At 36.3% G+C, this 22,475-nt stretch overlaps 1 protein-coding gene across 5 annotated transcripts; it reads left to right on the top strand.

Moving 5' to 3' along the window:
• Positions 1 to 5,659: 5,659 nt before the first annotated feature.
• Positions 5,660 to 21,935, top strand: LOC113491689. Of its 5 annotated transcripts, none has more exons than XM_026868791.1 (29): positions 5,660 to 5,829; positions 5,968 to 6,029; positions 6,385 to 6,515; positions 6,901 to 7,045; positions 7,170 to 7,301; positions 7,377 to 7,467; positions 7,550 to 7,666; positions 7,755 to 8,008; positions 8,557 to 8,674; positions 9,034 to 9,166; positions 9,243 to 9,361; positions 9,823 to 9,935; positions 10,373 to 10,582; positions 11,842 to 11,953; positions 12,279 to 12,399; positions 13,332 to 13,477; positions 13,980 to 14,120; positions 14,568 to 14,675; positions 14,862 to 14,981; positions 15,157 to 15,248; positions 15,469 to 15,633; positions 16,001 to 16,156; positions 16,236 to 16,336; positions 16,551 to 16,737; positions 17,134 to 17,325; positions 17,811 to 17,916; positions 18,162 to 18,297; positions 20,150 to 20,313; positions 20,820 to 21,935. In XM_026868791.1, the coding sequence occupies exons 1-28, from the start codon at positions 5,770 to 5,772 to the stop codon at positions 20,296 to 20,298; spliced, it is 3,717 nt and encodes a 1,238-aa protein (XP_026724592.1). In that variant the 5' UTR covers positions 5,660 to 5,769; the 3' UTR covers positions 20,299 to 20,313; positions 20,820 to 21,935. The 5 variants fall into 5 exon arrangements, with proteins under 5 accessions (XP_026724592.1, XP_026724594.1, XP_026724593.1 ...); XM_026868793.1 differs by having other exon boundaries at positions 15,481 to 15,633; XM_026868792.1 differs by having other exon boundaries at positions 13,986 to 14,120.
• The last annotated feature ends 540 nt before the right edge of the window (positions 21,936 to 22,475 follow it).

Here is a 22,475-nt window from a genome sequence, read left to right on the forward strand (position 1 = left end):
GCAAGGGTTTTTTGAAACTGGACTACCTGTGTATACGTACGTCAACTAACAGTTATCTTTAAGTTCCTGTATACTCGTCTAGAGTCGAGACAGACAGACGGATATGATAAATAAATAAAATATAGGTAGGTACTTACGTAGATGTATAATATATTCATATACTTCGTATTAAAAAATCTTGGTGTCTGAAAAAACAATTGGAGCACCGATTTTCTCTTTAAAAACAAAGTTAAGAAGGTTTCGCTTCTTTTGAAATATATAAAATATTTAGCTGTTTATTACTATTGGTTAAGCAAAAGTATTAACACAGTGTGTCTTTTATGATTATAGTATACGTAGTTAGTACACTAATACGATATTTCTTGAGTATTTATGTAAATTATACATTAAGTAAAATGAGTACTGATACTGGTGTTTAGGTAAAGTGTAATGCTAGCTGCCCCAGAAACGTTGTTTTGACATACAATTAAGTAGTTTAGAATAAAAAATTAAGGGTGTTATGAAAAATTCCCAGACCTACCGCATATGTACACAAAATTTCGAAAAAATCGGTAGAGCCATTTTGGAGTTCAATTTCGTACAACGTTGCTCGAGAATTTTATATACTAGATTTTTCAGTACATTACTATAAATGTTTCAGTTTGAATTCATACCAATCAAGAGCATAATCAATTTGCAGAATGAAATGTAAAGGTACAGTATTTTTAGGGTACTACTAGCAACTAAAACTCTTGTAGTAAAATTAACTTCATATTCTTCTTAGTTTATTGCACAAGAAGTTTATATGTATATTCTATCCATAAGGAATGCTCGTTAACTTAAATCCCTAGTTAAGTAACACATTTAACTCTCTGAATAGGTTCGCAGCTACCATTGACAAGGTTATCGCGAATGCCATAAAAAGTATGAGCGTATAATGGTATAGGATTTTCTTTTACTGGTAAATAGGGTATTAGTTTAATGTTGTATTGTGTTTTATCCGCATTTATTATTATTCCGTTATCATGAGACCACTTAAAGACGGCGTCCACGTTTTGCAGAACGAGTCTCCACTGTCTTGAAAGTAGTTGCAAGATACACAGCCCTATGGTAGCGTGCATATACACTGAACAATGTTGTAGCACTTACATCATCATCCTAGCCTTTTCCCAACTATTTTTGGGTCGGCTTTTAGCCAAAGCGGGTGAAGGTAAGTGCCAGTGTTTTACAAGGAACCACCTGGGCAGCACGATACCCTTTATCAGACTTTCTAGCTTCTTATCGAAACGACTATCAAAGATGTAGGTATAAATAACAGAGGACCCATTTATGCAGTTATAGCTTAGCCACGAGCTAACACATTGAAAAATAAAAATAAATTGTACTTAGTTTAAATAAAGAAAATTTTAAATATATTTATGAGACAAAAAAACAACCTCGAAGAATATTGTTATTGTTGAACTTTAAATTACTTGTCCAAAAGAGGACATATATTTTGCTTTACTCCGACTATTAACAATGCTTACATAAAGGGGCCCAACCTTGAACGAGAGCAATAACATCATGCTGGTGAAAAAAACAGCATTACCAACGAGTAGCGTGATTACTATGACCTTAGAACCAATAACTTTATTATAATATGAACATTAGATACTTAACTACGATGTGGTCTGGTCTAAACGCCGGGATGTCACGTTTAAGGAGGCACAAAATATGGCTACCTGTATCCAAAGAGGTATGTAAGACTCAATAGCTTTTGCCAGAGGGGCTTAACACCATGTCTGCAGCACCGAACTCGAAGATAACTGTTCTTTTTATTTAACCCACTATGTGACACTTTGGGCCTTGACTCAGATGAAGGACACAGTCTGTGCCCCACTACTGCGCAAAGGCGTCCACAAATTCTTCCACGAAGTTCTATCCTCACATGCAACCAGCCTTCGTGGTAAGAACAAGGCAAGGAAAAAGGCAACTGCTATGAAAATTTCATGCTTTAGAAATAGCTGGACGTAACTACTAGATAGCCTATCATAATGTCTAAGTAAGGCAAGACGATTACTGTTGACAAATAGGCTGCTGTAGTTGTATAGCGAAGACATAAGCGAGACAGGACATGAGTTTTATCTCCCTCGTAGGAAGTCCTCCCTACTTTAGAAGAAGGTGGTAGAGTCCAAGTCTTTAAGTTCCAGTAGGCTTGCCAGCATCTCTTAAAGTAATAATTGTACATAAGAGTGAGATGCTGCTCTACGCTGTGTAGTGCGCTATCACGTTTCCCCAGAAATCAGAATATAACAATAAGAAGTGACGGTCTATTATGTTTCTTTAATCGTTTCGCTAAACCATATTGCTTACGTATTTGTAAACTAAGTCACTTATTCTCGGACAGGTTAGCTTAAGACAAAATTACTTCAACAATCAGTCTTCTATAACGAAGAATGTCAAATGTCAGAAAATTCATTTCCGTTGCTTAAAATGACAAAATTAATTATGAAATTAAATGCAATTATCCTTCCGGCTGTTGACATTTCATTTCTACCATTTGTCATAACCGTAATCGCGAATATCTATTAAGTGTATGTAAGTATTCTGTTTTTAATGACATTAATTAGTTGAAAATGATTAAAGAATCGAACATTGCAATTTCGCATCAAATGAGTCACTTATCACTTTTAATCTTATCATACTTCTCTGTGATAATGACATGGGATTTTTCGTAATTATTGTGACAAGTGACAATCAAGTCCAATTGGAAAGTTTTATAGAAAGCGCCTTAGAGAGTAGTTGAGCTTTGCTGGCTTTAATGATTGATAAGAGCAGGTTTATTGTGGTATGTTTTCTACAAATATCGATTTAAGGAGCTAGTTCATTCAATAAAATTAATGGAATGTTACCCACGTCTATTAATAAAGTGTACCTAAGTATAAATTAAAGCATTTCTTTCAAATCCATTTTGATTAATGGTCAACAAAAACCAAGCTAGTAAAATCATCATTATAGGGTAAATAGCAGCTGGTACCCAAAATTTAAGGTGACTTCCGATTTACCGAGAAACTCGTGAGGACAGATCACCCATGCACGGACCGACGGCATCAAGTGTAGCTTGCCCTATAGCTATGAACGACCTTGTGCAGTTGTACTTTAGCCATGGTAACAAAGATACAAAATTCGGGGATGTTTTAGCTTTTCTAACATATTCTAATTCTGTATAAATAGCGGCTAACATAAACATCAGCATTTGGTTAGAGCAAATACGTATTTATTGGAATTCCGATAGCAAATGAAGTTTGTTTGCATAACGATAATTTTGCGACGCAATATTTAAGGGCGTCGCGATCGCGTCGTGACAAACGGTTTTTTATGCATTAAAGAGACAAATAGAACGTGTGTATGACGTAAGTACATGAGTTTCCGCTGGCGATGTAAATATTTCAATGACGTGGTTTCTGACGACGGTTTTTTTTTATAAAGAAATGTTGTTATATACATGACAAAAAACCTAAAGGAAATAAAATTCAATAATATTACAATAATGCATTATAGAATTTGTCTCTTCATATGCATATGCATTTATAAACCTACACGAGTTTGTATGGCGACAGTATCTAATAAATTAGGCAAATAACAAGTATATTAGCATTAAAGTACTTACCAGAACCCAGATAAACTTCTTAAAGAAATATCGAAACAATAAAGTATTTTTTAAACAAGCTTTAAGGATTCAAGTGTTTGTCAATACAAATTAATTGAACCCAAAGGCATGTCGTTTTATAGCGGAGCTCCTTCCAGCTCCAACATAGCATCAACTTTATGTCCTCATGATATTGCATTATTATGCAATACTGTTGCATACGCCATTTCAGCTCAGATGGAAACCGGTTACCGACTTAAATTTAACTTTCAAAATGTAGGTACCAGAAAGTGATGGCTAAAAGCTCGAAAGTAAAAATGACAAGAGACTGTTTCTTAAAGATCACAACAAAGGACACGCGTACGTAAGTATGGTGCTGTTGGTCCAAATAAAACACTACTCGAAAGCTCCATAATATTTAATATTATTTCATTATGTTAGTAATGTCAACAGTACACAAGCGTGAATTGTTTATAGGGAAAATTCAAAACAATAAATACCTATCACAAAGTTAGATGTAGCAGACAAAAATTAGACTATTTTTATTATTACGATTTATAAGAAGTAGACTTAAAAAGCTTGGAATCAAATTCTTGAGTTAATATGAAGACTCAGGTGTTTGTCTGCCAAAATTTATCTGCCTGGATATGTGCTTAGGCTGCAGAATCTTCGCCTTGGATAACTTCTCGACACAATCCATCTGCGGCCATCTCCTCTCCTTCCTTGCAATTGGCTGGAACTGTTATGAAGTTTCCAAGTTCGTTCATTGGTGGCGCAGCTGCTTTTTCGGTAGCGTTTTCTGGAGTAGCGACATTGGCCGAGATCAAGCCTTTGTCAGGGTACGACGCGACTAAGTTCTGCAATTAAAACATATAATGGTAGAATAGGGGTATGCTGGTATCGAAAGTAAGCCTAAGTTGGCCCTTTTTGTTCCGAGGCCTGGCGGTAGGTGCGTCATTTATTGCAATGGATAGCCACGCAGCTGCAAACCGCGAGAGACTTGGCTTGGTAGTCCAGGTATAGTTTGTAAGAAACACTATCCACTTCCTCCCACGAGGAGATTAGTGTCCAATAGGATTCTCCCATCATAGCAAAGAAAAGCTTATATTGCCGTTACACTGCCAAGTCAAAAGTCCCGGCAGGTACCAATTTTGAATTCATGTGCTTATTACAAGCTTGCTTAATTAACACTGTGAAGTAAAACAACGTGAGTTTTCTAGTACACTTGATATTCATTTCTACGTATGGTTTGGTAGACACCAAGTTGTTTGTTTATTAGCTATACGAAAAGAAGGTACAAAAATATTTATTATTTAATACGCAAAAGCGCTGCGAAGCGGCTAGTATTTAAATCACAAATCTAGTTTTCAATCTAGCAATGAGCATAATTTATACCAGTGTACCAGTATGAAATGCATTGGAAGTTGTTTAAAGTGTCGTAAATAAGGAAAATTGCTTTTTTTATGTAAATAATTATTTTTTTTAAACGAGAAAAGAAAAGAATTTCATATATGTGTCGCGGGGAGTTTCATAAACATGCAAGTCACATGCACAAATACACCTAGACTCAGGACTAGCATTCGTGGATCACCAGACTCTTGCCCTACGCGGGGGTCGACCCGCGACACGTCGAGTGTTGTGGGTATAGCTTGGTAACCTCAACAACTCGACTATCCGTGCATCTGATGGTGGATTGGTGTTATTTGTTAACATAATTGAATACTTTTAAAACCTGAATTACTAATACCACCGTCTCTATATTTCATCATGTCTTCGGTGAACATATCGCCATAACATGTACGCAATGTTACGTTGATCAAACAATCGTAACCAATATTCAGTTCTATGTTTAACTATTCGAGGTGACATCGTTTGCAGCCAAACAAATTCTCTTGTCCATATTTATTCGCATGCTCTTCACATGAATACTTGTGCCTCACATGCGTTGTTGACAATCTCGTTGTATGAAGATACTTTTGGCGGCAAAGTGCGTCCATCATTATCTAACAATTTTGACAGCTCTCGTTGTCATGTCAATGTTTGGAATGCGTTTGAGCTTGACAAGATTTATAAAACGACATGAACAACAATTGTCAAAAATTTTAAAGGAGTCCTGGGAATTTATAATAAACTTAAAAACATTAATATCTACAATATGGTTCATGTTCCTGTATTACTCGTTTAGTGATTTTGAAATGCAAAGAAGTATTAGTTTGGAAAAAGTAAGTAGAAATAAGCGGATACTCACGAATATAATGAATAAAATAAAAGTGACGCAGACGAACTTTTGTTCTACCATCTTGGTTGGTTTTTGATTTCGTAATTTGTATAAGCAGTGTTCCACGTTTGATCTCCCGCAGATAAATGGTACAGAAGTGGTGTCAAATGCAAGAAATACTGCACTCAGACATAACTCACCCGAGTAAGTGGCTATTGTTGTGCAATCTTTAAGATAGTGATTTATGAATGGTGAAACAGATGTCACACATATTGTTGTATTTCATGATCGTACAGTTTTCCTTAATAGTGTTGCTCATCTTTAATGATAAGAAGTCCTTCCAGTGGAATACCTAGTATTGTTAAACACAATAATAAATATTGAGTCAGTCAGATATTATCGATAAGATATTGAACCATGTTGAGAATAACAAAATTGATTTAGAAGCTAATATGTAGTGGTTTCTAATCGATAGCATTGTGGTTGAGCTCATAACATAGAAAACATATCAGAAATTTACAATATTAATTGAATAATTAATACAATGAATCTTTCGCAGCATTTTCCTGCCACAAAGACGAAGATTCCGACCTGCAGGGAACATATTTGAACAATATTATATAACGATAAAACCGAAATTGTACAGGAGCAGCTCTCTGTCTGATCTCACCGCACATTCTAGTGATTTCAGTGAGTGACCATTCGTTAGTATTCATTTCTCTAGTTATGATTACTTGACGCGCAAGTTGATAAGATTGTAGCTGCAATAAAGGAAGGAATATAAGTGGCACTTAATAAAAAATACGCAGTTACGCGGGGAACACGGTTTATAGGACATTATGTACTAGGTGTGACATTATTGTTATTTGTAAAACCCCTCATGACGTACAGCCAATTGTCAAGTAGTTAAATATCAGATAAATTATCAAGGAAACTGCTTTAGCAGCTAACCTACTTAATCTGCTTATAACCATAACGGCAACTCTTGAACAAGTTTTTGTATCCATAAATGAAAGTTATATAAGATAAGAAGTACTTATGGTTTATTAATATAATGTTGAAATTTCACTTACAGCACTAGACTATTTCAGGAATAGAGTTTTAGAGCAAAATAAAAGCAAGGAATCATATTACAATAGCGCTGGCGACGCGGTCACTAAATACTGCAGGAAACATACCGTGCAACCCGACACATTAATGTCGTGGAACTTTAAAGGAAAGTAAGCAATTTTCTAGATAAAAAAAAAACATTTTAAGTAACTACAACTTTGGTATGTTTGACTTATAATAATAGTAGTAAGTATCAATAACCGTTAATTAATCTTGTAATCCAACTGTCACCAGAAAGCCAAAGAAGAAATCCGATATGTCACCCGAATCTTATGCCTCCAAGTTTGCTGTGGAATATTTAAACAATTTTCAGAGGGATCGGGATGAAATAGATCCGAATGCTTCCTCTTGTGCAGATAATTCCAGGTTAATGAATTTTGCTAACGGAAATTTGATTTGTCGTATAACGATTGTTCTCGTTTCATTTATATTGTATTTCAGTATTGGAAGCACAGACCAGGGAATGCAAAAAGGAGCTGCCTTCCCTTTCAAATCGACCCCGAGTGGGAACCTAAAAGTCCAATCTAACCAAGTAACTACTTCATCGCACTTTTTCACTTTTCAAAGCATACATTCTTAGTGATTTTTTTCTTTATTTTGTTTACATTTTATAGGTAGTTTTTCAATCGTCCACGGTAGGTGTTTTATTAGCTGACCCTACTCAAGCAAAGGTAAAAGTTAAATTCGAAGGTAAAGGAGGGGAACTCGAAGACGAGACGTCACAAAATTATGTTAGTATGTCTTTTTATTAATCCCCGACTATCAAACAAGAATTATAAAAATGTAGCGTCAATTTAACCTTGTATTTTCGGTGTTAAGGACAATGAAATAGATTCTGAACCCCAACTGCAATTCGGTCCGAGAGAAACCCACGCCGCGAACGTCCAATCAAAGAAATGTCACACGACTGAAAGAAACGCGTCACAAAAACCGCTTTGTGTGAAAGATGACAAAAGTAAGGATTTAGGAAGTCTTGGATACGCGGTGGGTGAACCTATAGATTGGATGCGAGTGCAGCTTCCCAAGAAACAGGATCTATTTCAAGAGTTTTATCGAAGGATCCATAATTACATGTGAGGATTCATTAATACTATCATGGTACAGGTAGTTGTAACAATAGTTCCATTGAACTGTGACTCAAATGTTTTGACAAATTAGATATAACGAGTAGTATTCGAGTTTTATTGAGCTTTGCCTATGATGTTGACGCACACCGGGTTATTATCGCTATCGGCCCAATATAATATTAATCTACAAAGGTGTCGCTATGAAAGCGTCTCATTCATAAATAATATGATCTAATGTTTGCTAGCAGCTTACGATAATAGAACTACCAATGTCATACCGTGAGTAAACGCTACTCTCCGACACCTGAAGACTTCGGACTTCAAAGTGCTCATGAAAGTGATACAAACCTCTTTATTCTGTGAGTTTTATTGCCTGAAAAAGTCGAGGGCCAGAAATTTGCCTTGCGTTGTGTTTAGGAATCTAGTACTCCTATGCTATATTCCTTATCAGTAGTGTACATTATTGGTATAGGTAATATTTATGGTGTAAGTACTACAATTTGTAGTTACTCCGCCTACCGATAGCAAAATAATAAAGATAACATCGATTTCAGAAACACCGACACTATAATTCATATCGGCGACGAAGAGTTCCACTGTCACTACATCGTGTTACAAGTTTACTCATCGTTCTTCGATATGAATCATCATAGAGAAATTGAACTCCCAATAGTAAGATTAAAAAGTACCTTAAAAATGTATAATATCTTTAATAGTATGGAGTGTACTACATAATGTGGAATACCGACAATATGAAGGCCTACCTGAAATTAAGTGACTCAATTCTGGAAGGGGGAGAGATAGCTCTACGGCATGTAGAACGCTGTCAATTCGATCACAATTTCAGCTGTCCTATCTTAACAAGTGGTCGCGTAGGCTTGTAGATTGGTTAAGATCTCAGAAATACATGGTTCATCATCGTAGACATTTTGGAGGAGGCCTTTGTTCTGCCGTGGAACTGTTAATTGGGCTGATGTACCTTTGATGATGATGACATAATTAACTCACCTTAACACAATAAATGTTTTCAGACAAATGTGACGCCCGAAGCTTTTCAAACGATATACGAATGGATGGTCTTTAATGGCGTGGAAAGCAACAAACTATTGAAGAGGGATAATATTTTAGATTTATTTTGTGCTGCACAGTATCTTGCTATTAAAGGTATTAGGTACTATTAAAATAATTTTTAAATATAAATATGATGGTACTGGTCACTTATCGAATAATTTTTCAATAGATCTTGAAGATCAATGTTGGTCATTCATCGTTAATGAAAATCTTTTCTCTGAAGATACGGCTTTCGTTTTATTTAGAGAAGCAAGGAAAAAAGGGATGACTCCGGTTATGGATTTGATGGTAAATTTGGCATTAACTGCTACTGTAAATTAGGTCTTAAGGTACCTAGGTACTTTATCAAGATACCTATTAAGACTTTATTTTGACAATGTGCCTCAAAGTAGTTAGCTGTATGTACCTAACATTGTCAAAATAAATTACCTACTTCAATTATAGATCGCATTAAATCAGAAGAGAAATCACCTCAAAATGATATTGCTTTTTCCTTCACCTACTACACCCCTTTTGCTGCTTGATCCAAAGTCGCGGGATCGCTTGCGCATGCCCTGCGTAATTCTGGTTGGCTCTAGTCTTCCTTGGAGTCCTTTTCTAAGAATGGATGCGCAGGATGAATCTTTGTCTCCATTTTGGCCTGTTAGCTGATCGAGTGACAAGGTGCCCTCCCCGCCTCCCGCTGGCCTGACCTTATCGTGTTTTCACTGCAAAATGTTTTACAATCTATCTAATCTATCCGTTTATAGGTCCCGCGTGTAATGAGGTTTTTCCTGCCTCTAGTCGCATCAAGAGACTTCCTAGGTTTGGATACAGAAGAGTTGATGACATTTTTAAAGTCAAACTACATTTCTGTTACAAGGTAAAATTGATGAATGGTTTCTAATGTTCTTAGTTTCGTTTAGTTACACCTTTTATTAGTTTTCATTATAATTCATAAATACCAGTTTCTAGTACTTTCCCACAAAGTCTCACGGGTCTATATGACGTATCACGTCTGATACACCACTTTTTCAAGGAAAGTAAGACCTTTAAACAAGCTTTATGTCTTGCCATATAAGCTTAACGCCGCTGGGCCGGTTATGCTCACTTACAAAGCTTATTAATGCGCTGGAGATTTCTTCTAACGGTTTCTTACGCGTAATTTATTATGATTGCTTGAATAGTTTTAGACCCAACCGGAGCCAGAAAGACAAAATACTAAAAAACAGTCTTGTTTTCTAAGTCGTCACTATTTTTTTTTAAGTTCTATGAAACATTGTTAAAATCTAAGACATACTTATTAATCAAACGTTGTAGTGAGATAGAGGTGTTAATGGCGGGTGTACGCTGGTTGTACGGCGACTGGGCGAACCGGCGGCCGCTGGCCGTGGACGTGATGCGCTGCGTCAGGTTTGGGCTCATCTCGCCGTGGCAGCTAGTGGACATCAAACGGAACCCAGACAATGCCGAAATCTTAGACATTGTGAACGAGCCCGAAGTGCAGCAAATGGTTGACGATGGTCTGGCGTGAGTTTTGCCAACATTCTTCTACAGTGGAGCTATTTTTAAAGATATCTAACACATATTTAGCTATCAAAGATATTGAGAAACTAGTAGTTAGACCTCCATCTCGTCTTTTGATCAAATAGAAACGATTAAAAAAACATGTCTTCTGTCGATTGTAGTAGAAGACAAAATTATCTAAAGTTTGAACTGACATTTTGCAACAAACCTACAATGATTAATTAGTTCGCGTTGCAGAATAAATCAAGAAACGGATTCGTGATAGAATATACCTACATGACTTGATTGGGAATTTTAAATCTTAGATAAACCTTTGACGTAAATCACGCTTTGTGTAGGATTAATTTAATTAAACATCCTAGATACTATCTTTATATAGATCAGACTTGGATCCGGTACTTGTTGCATATACATATTTAAAGTACTTATGAATTTTCAAAAGGTGTAGGACGAATGCAATGACATTAATTGTGTAGCAGATACCTATTATCCTTCTGTTAGCATACTCTTTCTATAATACCTACATCTTTATTATGCCACACCAAAGTGATTTCCTGACGAGAAGTTACGAACTACAGGAAAAAAACCCTCGTTAGTTTTAAGTCTAATTAAATGTAGCTGAAGCAGAATTACAACAGTATATTATTATCTACATATAAACTTATCGATTACAGAGTACATATCCCTGTTGTCTGCATTATTGCGAACAATTTTGAGGAAATTTGTTATTCCTGCACAAGCAAATTAATAATTTGATATCGTAATAAGCACAACTAGCTGTTGCCCGCGACTTCGTCCGCGTGGTTAGAAGATACAAGTTATAATTTATACCTGCCTTCTATCTATCTATCTGCCTATCTTGTAGGATTCAGTCAGCGTTTGCAATGTAAGCGCAAAAAATGTGTTTTTTTACGACCTCACATTAGAAACCTCAAAAATTGTAGCCTATGTGTTATTCTGATGTATAGGCTATATTGTGGTAAAGTTTCATTCAAATCCATTCAGTAGTTTTTACGTGAAAGAGTAACAAACATCCATACATCCATACTTACAAACTTTCGCCTTTATAATAGTAGTAGGATTATTTGTCCAACTAGCACTCTAAAAAGGATAATAAAAAAATTATTTATAACTATCTCTGAACGGTTTTCTGTATATGTAAATCGGCAGACGCAAGTGCAAAAATTGCGCTGCGTTTTGTTGAACAGTTGAAGTACAGATAGCGTTATTTGATTTTAGCTTGAATTAAAAATCTTTTGCAGTTACGTCATCATAAAGTATTGGTATGGCAATAACTCAAAAAACTACTATCACTGGATCGATGTCCTGGGACTGACTGAGCCTGCAGAAAGGAACTGGATCGGTGAAGAGAAGGTTAAATACAGTGTACATTAAAAATATCTTTATAGAACTTGTTCACACTAATACAAGAATTATAGATACAATTATTAAAACAGAGAGATAGGATAGAGACTCGAGAAAAGTCGAGAGATTTCAAGTTAAATCCTTAACCATGCGCAAAGTTTTCGAATTTGTGTGCTTTAAAAGTTAGAGAGGAAACTTAAAAAAAATAGGCCATTTACATGCGCAAATGCGGGTCTTAAATATGACCAAGCTTCTAATATTTGTATATTCATAACCATTTTAATCTCAGATGACGTGATACGTAAAATCCTAACAATGTTGACGAACTTTGTAGAATCACGTGACGTACAAGGATTTCCTGAAATATCTAGAACAGTTTATGGTACCGAAGGACCAGATGTACCAACAGATGGCCATGATGCAACCGCCGAGAAGGAACGATGATAACATACCAGGTATAATGTTGAAATATAATTTGCTTTGATTACAACTTTCGGCCGTTCTAATTTAGAATTCCGTAGATTCAAGAGTAAGTAAGTAAGTAGTACTCAGCGTACTAGCTTATCGTGGAAAATTTTAATATCTTATTTAGATACTTATAACTGAGGAGCTTATGGCAAAGTTATAACTGCACGTCAATCAATAACAGGTTAAGCGACGATTGGTACGGTCGGCCCGTGAATGAGTAACCATAAATGTCATAACGAGTTCATCTGTTTCGAATTTCAGATAGCCAGTGGCTCCTTGTGGCTTGACTGGAATTCCCACGCAAACATAGTTGGGGAAAGGCTAGGTCGATAATTTATCATCTCCATATTAGAAATTCCACATCTCTGAGCTGGTATTGAAATAGCTAGAACTCGCGAAAATAGAACAAAGTTATGTAAACACGAGCAGATATTTATGGATCCCTGATAAATTGTGCATCTGGAAGCATTTACAAATCCATCCAACAATGAAAGAATATAATGTTTGGAATGTCCCATTTAGTAACACCCGATAGTAGAGTTTAAATGTATGCCAAATTGTATTGTAATAGGAATGATATAAAAAATAAAAATCTATTTAGTTCCTCAGTTAGATAAAACAAAAAAATCAGAAATGTATTTTTGTCTTTTTCTTTACACGATTTCGATGGCGAATTTATGTTCGGGGACAAAAAAAAACCCGTTTGCATTATTTTGCTTTAAGCACCTCTCCCCATACTCGCTTCATTATAACTTACGCCACCATCATAATCATCATCATCATCGCATGCGCATTATTGCCTGTTCTAAAGTTCTAACTTGTATAAGTAAGTCACACAGAAAATAAAAAATACGCCTTTATAAAAAAATTGTCAAACAAACAATAGAGTTCATAAAATGTATTCGTTGATTTCTATCAGGCAGCATGCGAGGCATGGATAACGAAAAAATGGAAATGCGGAGACCAAAGATGGACTTTCCTCTACCGGCAACACTGAAAGGACTTTCTGGAGACAAAGACAAGTCTTTCCCGACAATGAGCGAGTTTTTTGAGAATCGGAGAAAGGTAAAAACATTCCAAGCATAGATAACGCTCCTTACTTAGATACTAGTAACATACTGCAAATATTCGTAATAATTATAAACGTAATTAATATTTATTCTGCCGTAATTTATCAACTTTCATATCGTGATCATCTCAAATATGCAAGCTTTCTTGCTATGACCTAGCTTGCTTTGCTAGTAACCGAGACAGACACCTTGTCCTGCACATCCATTCTTATGTGGAGTGGAGGACGGGCCACACTTAGAGAAGGAGTCCAACGGACTATGGGCCGGGATATTATAGGACTATATGTCTATGACTTATATTCTAATGTGAAATAAGCTTATGCGTATTTTCGTTCTTGTACCTTGACATACATAATATTATGTATAAGTTTATCGAAGAACAATTTATCAGACTACTGACTGATCTGAATTGCGAAAGATTAAGAACGCCCTAAGGGAAAAGTAATATTTCATCTTTTAATGTATCCCATAATGATAACGAACAACATTTTTGTTAGGCGCAGGAAGGTCAGCAATCACTTTCCCCTTCGAACAGATCGCCTCAGTCCATGGACATGGATGTGACTCTGCAGATGCCTTTAATGCCAGAATCAAGAAGAGCCCCCGATCTAGCCTGTAAACATCAAAAACAATATGAGGTAATAAAACCGGTCAAGCGGGACTCGCGACATTGAGGGTTTGTATAAATAGGTTAAAAGAAATAATATGTACTTAACAAATAAATTTGGAGGAGCCTTTAAATTGATACGTCATTATTAGAACATTTTAGGTATTTATGTCGATTAAATATAGTAGATTGTTTTTCAGAGATCGTATCTTTTTAAAGCGGAATAAAAGACATGATGTGTGAAAATTTTAGAGGCCTTAATATCATGGTGCCTAAGACGGACAGGCAGCGGCACCTCAGTTTAAAGGCCTAATAGGTTTCCGTTTTTACTATTTGAGTATAGAGCCCTAACAAAACATGCTCTTTAATACCATTATATTAATTGCACCATTACCAACTTAATGTAATTGTTATCATATATATTTGGACAGGCGCTTAAAATGGTTCATTTTTGTTTATTTTGTTTTCCGTATGTCAGGAACAAAGAAAACATGTCGAACAACAGAAGCAGCAGCTACAGATGGCTCAACAGCAACGCCGCAAACAGATTCAACAAATTCACATGTGCACGATAGAAAGAGATACCGTAATCAGTCTCTTTTTATTTACTTCTTTTCATTTTATTTATTATTCTGTAAACAGTAACCAGTTCAGCTCTAGCTTTTTTATACAAAATATGAAGGAATGTGATTTATCTTAGCACAAGAAGATTATACAAATGGCAAAAATTGGTCTATTTTATTTGATATATAGGTAGTATATTTTCCCACAGGGTTCAAAACACGCGCAAATATACGACCCTCCGGAAAAAGACTCCGCAGAAGATTTGAACACGACCAATAGTGAAACTAGCAGTGGAACTGCCGAAACCAGCATTAACGACAAATTATCTGTAAGGAACTTATCAAATCTCTTGGAAGAAATACTTAACAGTTAGTCATAACTATTGTCAAGTACCGTCTCTGCGTAAAATTATAATATGCGAGGACGTACAACACTGTCGCCCATGCCGTCAGCGTAGCCGACAACTGGTCAAGCTACTAACATTACAAATATTTTCTCCACAGACCCAGTTCGCGATGAGGAGATCAGAAAAGAGACACAGTGTGGCTGCTTCATACTTAGCAGCCGCGACCGCAGCTTTGGCTGGCTCAAGAAGGTAGTCAAATGTTTAAAAGCATTCATCCAATGCTCGTTGACAATGGAGGCAGTCCAACAAGTAGTACATTTGAAATCATTTGAATTACTAGAGGTAGACCATTGGCTATTCAAAATCCTAACCATAAGCCTTCGATCACGTATTACTATCACGAACAATTATTTTATTTTATTATTTAAGACATTAATCAGTTACTTATACGGCTTCGTTACAAGTCCAGGTCCTTCCACAGTCCGACTTCTGGGCCTCGATTGCTGAATGCGACGAACGCGTCTCGTTCGGAACCAGCGTCCAGGCCAAACGCGCCCTTGTCCCAGAACAATATCGGCAGCCCGCAGATCTCACTCTTCAATCAGTCCAAGGAATCTATCGCTAAAATTAATATGTGAGCAAAACTGCATTCTGGTTGTATTTTGGCTATAATAATTTCTACTGGGTTAGTTCAGAATTCACGGGGATTTGAATTTGTGGTCAGCTGTAACAAGCCTATGAAAATATGAATTGAAATCCTCTGTTTACAAAAAATATTTCCTGCCTAAAATGCAGTCAGGGAAGACCGAAGAATTGAATAAATTCTAAACATTTATTCTCTTTTAGTTCACATTTCACAAAAATATTAATATAAAATGACATATTTTTCGGCTGTAGATACACGTTTTATTACTTTTTGCTAAGGCGCCTTTTCTCGATGTATTAAAATAGATTTATATGGATATTATTAATATGGATCATTAATATTTTATCTACACCAGGAACAAGCTATCTACATCGATCTTAGGCCCTTCGAATAAGAACTACATCGCAGAAGGGTCCCTGTTCAACTGGGAGAGAGAAACCGTCTTGGTCTTCGGTGGTATAGATCCTCATCCACCGTACGGAGTTGGAAATACTGGAAAATATATTTATAGGTAACAAAACATACATACTCGATAACAGTGATAGAAAAATATAATAGAAATAATATTTTTTTCTCTATTTTTGCCCCAGGTTTGACCCAGGGACGAATGTTTGGGACCACGTCGGAGACCTACCAGAGCCAAGGCATCACCATTCCGTTGCTTTCTTAAGAGGACGAGTGTACCTTGTTGGTTAGTATTTACTTCTAACCATACAACATACAACCATACCGACTTACGAACACATACAAAATTACTTTTGCTCTGAGCTCATTACAAGATTAAATCGAAATGAAAAAACAAATTATAATCCTTAAAAATCACTTGAACAATTAAATCAGTGCTTGTAAAACGTGTTTTTATTTGCAGAGATTTTTCGAAGTTAAATTTATTAATTTTCTTATAGGTGGTGCTGACCCTCGAGATGACGATATACGCGGGAAGTCTGTGGTCGTCTCAACTGTATGGAGCTTTGAGCCGGTTTCCCGATCCTGGTATAGTGAAAGTGGTCTCATGACACCCAGGAAGAACTTCGGCCTCGTCGTCCACCGAATGGCAATGTATGCTATTGGAGGACAGGATAAGAATGGCAGGTAAGAAAAACTCTTTGACATAACAAATTTAAGACATATTCTCTTAAATTTGTTCAAAAGTGACAGTAAAAGATGTTATTCAAATTAGTGCAGTACAGTGTAATGCAACGCAGTGCAGTAAACTATTTTCGTATAAGTGTTTTAATTTCTTTAAGGTTAATTTATTAATGTGAGTTTTAGCTTATTTGAAACCCAAAATCTAATCTCTTTACTAGTTGTACGTCTATATATAAGTACTGCACTTCACTAGGTAACAATCACTTGATAGTGACAAAGTAAACATGTCATGACACTTCAGGGTGACGTTAAACATGTAATTATTTAATATAGCCAGTAGTGTAAAATGATCCATTAAGTTGACTCTTTTTAAGTCTCCATGTATTTTCTGTGTACTAGGGTCTTAAGCTCCGTAGAAAAGTTCGACCCGAAGACTGGTGCGTGGACGAAGGTGCGGTCGATGTGCGTGTCTCGCATGGCGGTGGCGTGCGCCAAGTACCGCGAGTACATCTGGGTGGCTGGCGGCATGACCGGCAATAAAAAGAAGCCGGTCGGCAAGAGTGTCGAGTGCTACAACTCTAGGACTAACGAGTTTGTCTATTTTCTCTTTTTGCTGTCTCGATGGAATATTATTTGGATCATCATCATCATCATCATCACCATTTGGATGATAAGTTTGTGTGAAACTGTGGATTTGAATATCCTGTTTTCGTTAATTTGTTCCGAAATGATGCAAAGGTTTGCCAATTTGTATATATCGGGATTGCCCGGCTATTTTCGGCCCCAACTGGAATCCTTCATCACATTTAATAATTAATCATCCTCACGAAAGTACCTATAAAATATCCTATTTCCGAAATAGCTTTAAAATGTTTTGATTCTTTTATTGTAGTTTCGTCGGTTTCGTTAGTCGCTATTGGCATATATAGGGTATGGTTTTTTCAGGAAAATTCCCTGATAATTACAGTTTCTTAAATATTTTACTTCTGAAAACATCTCGGTTGCTTGTTTTCTCGCTGAACATGTTTCAATCTATTTTATTAAACATCTATTATTAAATGAAATGTTTCATGCAGGTGGACAGAAATACACAGTCTGCGGTTTCCCAGATGTTTCTCCACTATGTTTGCGATGAACGATAAACTGTACATTATTGGTGGCGCAGGCAAAATATCTGACAAGGTAAAATATGATGTTTTGGAGTTGCGTGATGACGTTATTAATACGAATGATGGATTTTATCTAAATCTAAAACTAAATTCTAATCATATCCCAAAGAAAAAATCTATCCCAAGAAAAAAGTACCTGAAATATTGATTCCTTTTAGGGACAAGTCACAAGCTTCTTTCTTTTGACTTTGTGAGCTTTTAATATTTTTTCCATCTTCCTACTATGTTACTACCAGCGCTAAATTGGGGTAATTGTAGGATAAAACGGCTAGCAGTGTGGGAGCAATAGACGTTTGGGACTGGAAGCTACGTGAGTGGAAGCACGAGACGGAGATGTCGATGCCCCGACACGGACACGCGCTCGCCTATCTCGGGACACAGCTCATCATTATAGGCAAGTAACAAGACTTTGTGAGTAGTTTGTAATATCACAACGTTAGCAGAAAATTAATATCAATCTTCATTACTATCCAATTTCCTACATGGTAATCCTATTTAAGTATATTTTTGTTGTCGTTACATTCCAAGGTAAGATTCGTTTGTTTGTGATGCTTTCACCAAGTAGCTGTAGTTGTAGCTGTAGTAGTGTGGAAAGCTGTATTGTCGGCAAATAACAGAGGCTACACTTAACCTCCATATACCCGTGAAAATGCCTGAAAAATCAATCGATCAACTGTTTGTCTATAAAGTAACAGTTTTCGAAAGTCAAACTCGACATTGGACAGCACCCTAATTGGCCCACTTACTAAGTGCTAGAGATGTGAAGAAGAAACAGTGCTAAAATCTCCACAGCACAGCTCACTATCCTTCAATTAACAACAAACAATATACAATGCGCCCTATGCCGCTAGTTTATACTTCAAAAATGATTGACGTCATCAACAGTATTATTACGATCGAGATAAAGATAAAACACATTAAGGATTGTCAAATCAGCTACTTAAGATATTATCGGGTGTAATATTGATGTGTTTGTGTCAAAAGTTTCCTTATTGTCACGTAGTTCCGATAAATCTGATGGGCTGTTGCCACCGCAAAATTTGCATAGTTCTGTTAAGCAAGCAGATCAAAAATTAAAGTATCCTGAAAAGTGGACAATGACCTCCGAGTTATTTTTGCAACATGAACGTAAACTATGATTATTCGAGTAATGCAAAAATTTCAACCGTGAATGCCGGAGCAAAATTGGTTCCTGGTACTAATGGTACAAATTATGGTCTGGTAACAAAACTCTTACAGTGAACTTAAACCTTGAAAAGTCGGCACTCCTTTTCCAGCTTTCTACAGGCTAGCTAAAATAGTATTTTAATTCCTAGAAAACATGAAACTAGGTCAGCCGTTTCTCACAACTCGATGACTATGCGAAGTTAATGTTAACAAACTCATCTATTGTAAATAACTTTTTCCTTATTGCTAGCGAGTGGTAAAAGAAGCAGGTTCTCAATTGGTCGTGTTATGTGCTTTTCCTTAGCACTACGATCTGGATGAACCGATTTTGTCGATTCTTTCTTAAATTTAAGGTGGAATAGATCATTTTGTCCAAAAAAATCATCAAGTTTGGTTCAGTAATTTTTTATTTGAAGTCAATTGTATTATTTTTGTTGTTAAAAAATATTATTAACAAATCTTTGATCGCTATCGATCATGTAGTACGATTTTAATCTACTATGTTTAAAATTAAGGAAGAAGTAAAACTCAAGGGCAATCAATTACGATGTTATTGTTTGTTCATTCAGTTATTCTTCTTTTATCTCGAAATATCAGTTTTGAAGCATGATAATAACATCAAAATCGCCTATTTTTAGGAACAGATTGAGTTACTGCTAGATTCGATACCTATTGTAATATTTGTAATAATCGTCTCATAACTTTGATTGCAGACTGCATGCATACTACGTGTATTTCCCTAAGTTATTGTTTAAATCGATGTGTTTGTGACCATATGCTCGTACATATTTTGATTTCTGTTTATTTACTATCATAGCATTTTATTGTAATTTAAATATCATTTTCTATAAATATATTTTCCTCGTATTTTGCACATCATCTTATGCACCAGTCCAATATTAGTCCAATCCAGATCTACACTTTGAACGCAAAATAATTTCGATTAATATTTTAGAAATAATCGAAATTGTTTTGCCTCTTTTAAGTCACCACAAATCCTTTCACCTAATTGGCATTTGATCAAACCAGATTCCACTAGGACGCTACAAAATTGAAGAGTTATATCCCTATTTTACCAGGGGGTGTGACGACAATCTACATGCGTGCGTTAAACAATGTGGAATCTTTCTGCTGTGAGCGCGGCGCGTGGATCCGAGGGGTGTCGACCCTGCCGACGCCGCTGTCGGGTCACGGCGCCGTCACCCTGCCGCCAGCCTCGCTCATGTGACTAGACTGCCTCCTGGTAAGAAGCTTCAGTGAACCATGAATGTAAATTGCTTTAGGATGATAGGTATTATCACAGTTTGAACCGCAATAGAAAGTAGCACGGTAAGACGGTCGAGTAAAATGTTTCAAGTTCCATCCCACGGACACCAAGACAGGCACGGACCGACTTTTCAAATGTTGTGCGGTTTATAAATAAATCTCACAGCTTACATTTTTGAATGGCCTGTAAAAATGTGAGTGAGACTTTGCGATCTCGAGATAATCCATCATTAACAAGAACACCTGCATAATGCAACGTGGCTCTCTTAGTAAATATCGTGTGATTGAACTCTTTTGGGAACCCCCTGTTAATCAGTATCTTCAAATAAATCTTATAATTTGATCGGCTCATACGCACTTTCGTCACCTGACAATTAAGTTCGAAATCCTTTAGCTATTTTTTATAAGATTTAGTCCTGTTTTTTTTTAATTTAGGCATTACCCTGCACTCATGTGTTAGTGATAGGGCTATTTTCCCCACAGGTGGTCATCCTCGTCGCTCGAGTTTGCTCCAAAACGACGAGATCAAAATTGATTAACTTTGTGCCTTAATCACCCGCCTGAAGATCTACTAAGAAAGTGGACTGAAACAAACTCATTTGTATAGATATAACAGGGCGTTAAATCTATTGACGCCAAAATCGCAAAACTTCCCAAAACTGCTGTCAGAACCAGACTGCTGTAGTTGGTTCGGAATAATTTATTATGTAATACCTGTATACTTTTTTAGCTTTTCTTTATATTCAAACTATACTTATGTATTATTTACCTGTATAATTTTATAAATCCTGCAATATCTCCCGGAGTTATCTCAAAGTATACTCTTCAGTTTGAATATTTTGTATCCCAGTGGGTCACTGGGGTTTGACAATATTTGTAGCCTGCAAAACTTGCAGAGCTGAATGAAAGTATTTTCGTTAATTTGTCAATCTTTACAATATGTCAAACAAAGTCGTGCCAATTTCCTCTTACAACTCTAAACGGAACGTTTTTTTCTATGATATTAGATATGTTATTATCTGGTTTTGCACTAAATAGCAGAATCGACAAATAAAAAAAACATCGGAAAAAATCACGAGGAAAACTTAGTCTCACACATTTTGTATCCTACACGGTACACAGGAACGGGAACTACGCGGATGAAACCGCGGGTCTCAACTAGTGTATAGATAAAAGAGAATAAAATAATTTCCAAAAACATCGTGCTATCTGCGACTATTCGAATTATCCATTACCTACTTGAACATTTGGACCAATAACCGGCCCCTGTGGAACACTTTACAATATCACAAAAATATTTATTAGTCGATTTAAAGTATTTATCGAAAATATTGTCTAGTAACTAATTCAATAGTTACGTTATTTCTATATGGATGTTTCTTGATCTATTAAGGGATACTATAAGTGCACAGTAACTGTAGCTTGTAAACGTTGGCGAAAAGTCAAAATTGTGCGTGCCGTGAGAGTGCTGTGGTAAGTTAATGAAATCGTACGTGACTTGTAAATGTTGATGGAGAAGTTCTCTTGTATATGTGAAATTATTGATTTAATTGTATGTTCAATCGTTTTGTGCTTTATTAAAATGTTCTACTTATTCCAGTTGCCTTGTTTCATTCCGTTACAATTCAAAACATTATTGAATTCAGTTGTACATTCTTTACTGTACACCATAGAATTACAGCGTGATATTAACTACGTACAGTGTATGAGCACAATGGCGGTCTTATCGCTTATAGCGATATCTTCCAGACAACCTTTAGATCGGCAAGAAAGATAAAATAGAGGTAGATGTAAATACGAATTTTACTTTTAAATAATCAATTTAATAAGCGTATCAATATTATAATTAGACGAGGAATCGCAAAACTTAGAAGACTTAAAATAAACTTAACGCTAATATCACAAGAAGACTAAAGTGTTTCGTTTATATTGGCATTTATTGCGGTCGTGGGCAATGGTGGTGCGTGATGTTCAGTCCCAGACCTCGCGGCAGACGCCGAGGATGTCCCTCATGAAGCCCTCCTCACAGGGAGGGTAGCGCGTGAAGAACAACACGTTGTTGACGGGAACGAACCGGCTCGGTTTTAGGTGAGTTATCACTTCCTGAAAACAAAAAGTTAAATGTGTTAAGGGAAAGGT

Source organism: Trichoplusia ni, chromosome 3, assembly GCF_003590095.1.
Source record: "Trichoplusia ni isolate ovarian cell line Hi5 chromosome 3, tn1, whole genome shotgun sequence".
NCBI classification, from domain to species: domain Eukaryota; kingdom Metazoa; phylum Arthropoda; class Insecta; order Lepidoptera; family Noctuidae; genus Trichoplusia; species Trichoplusia ni.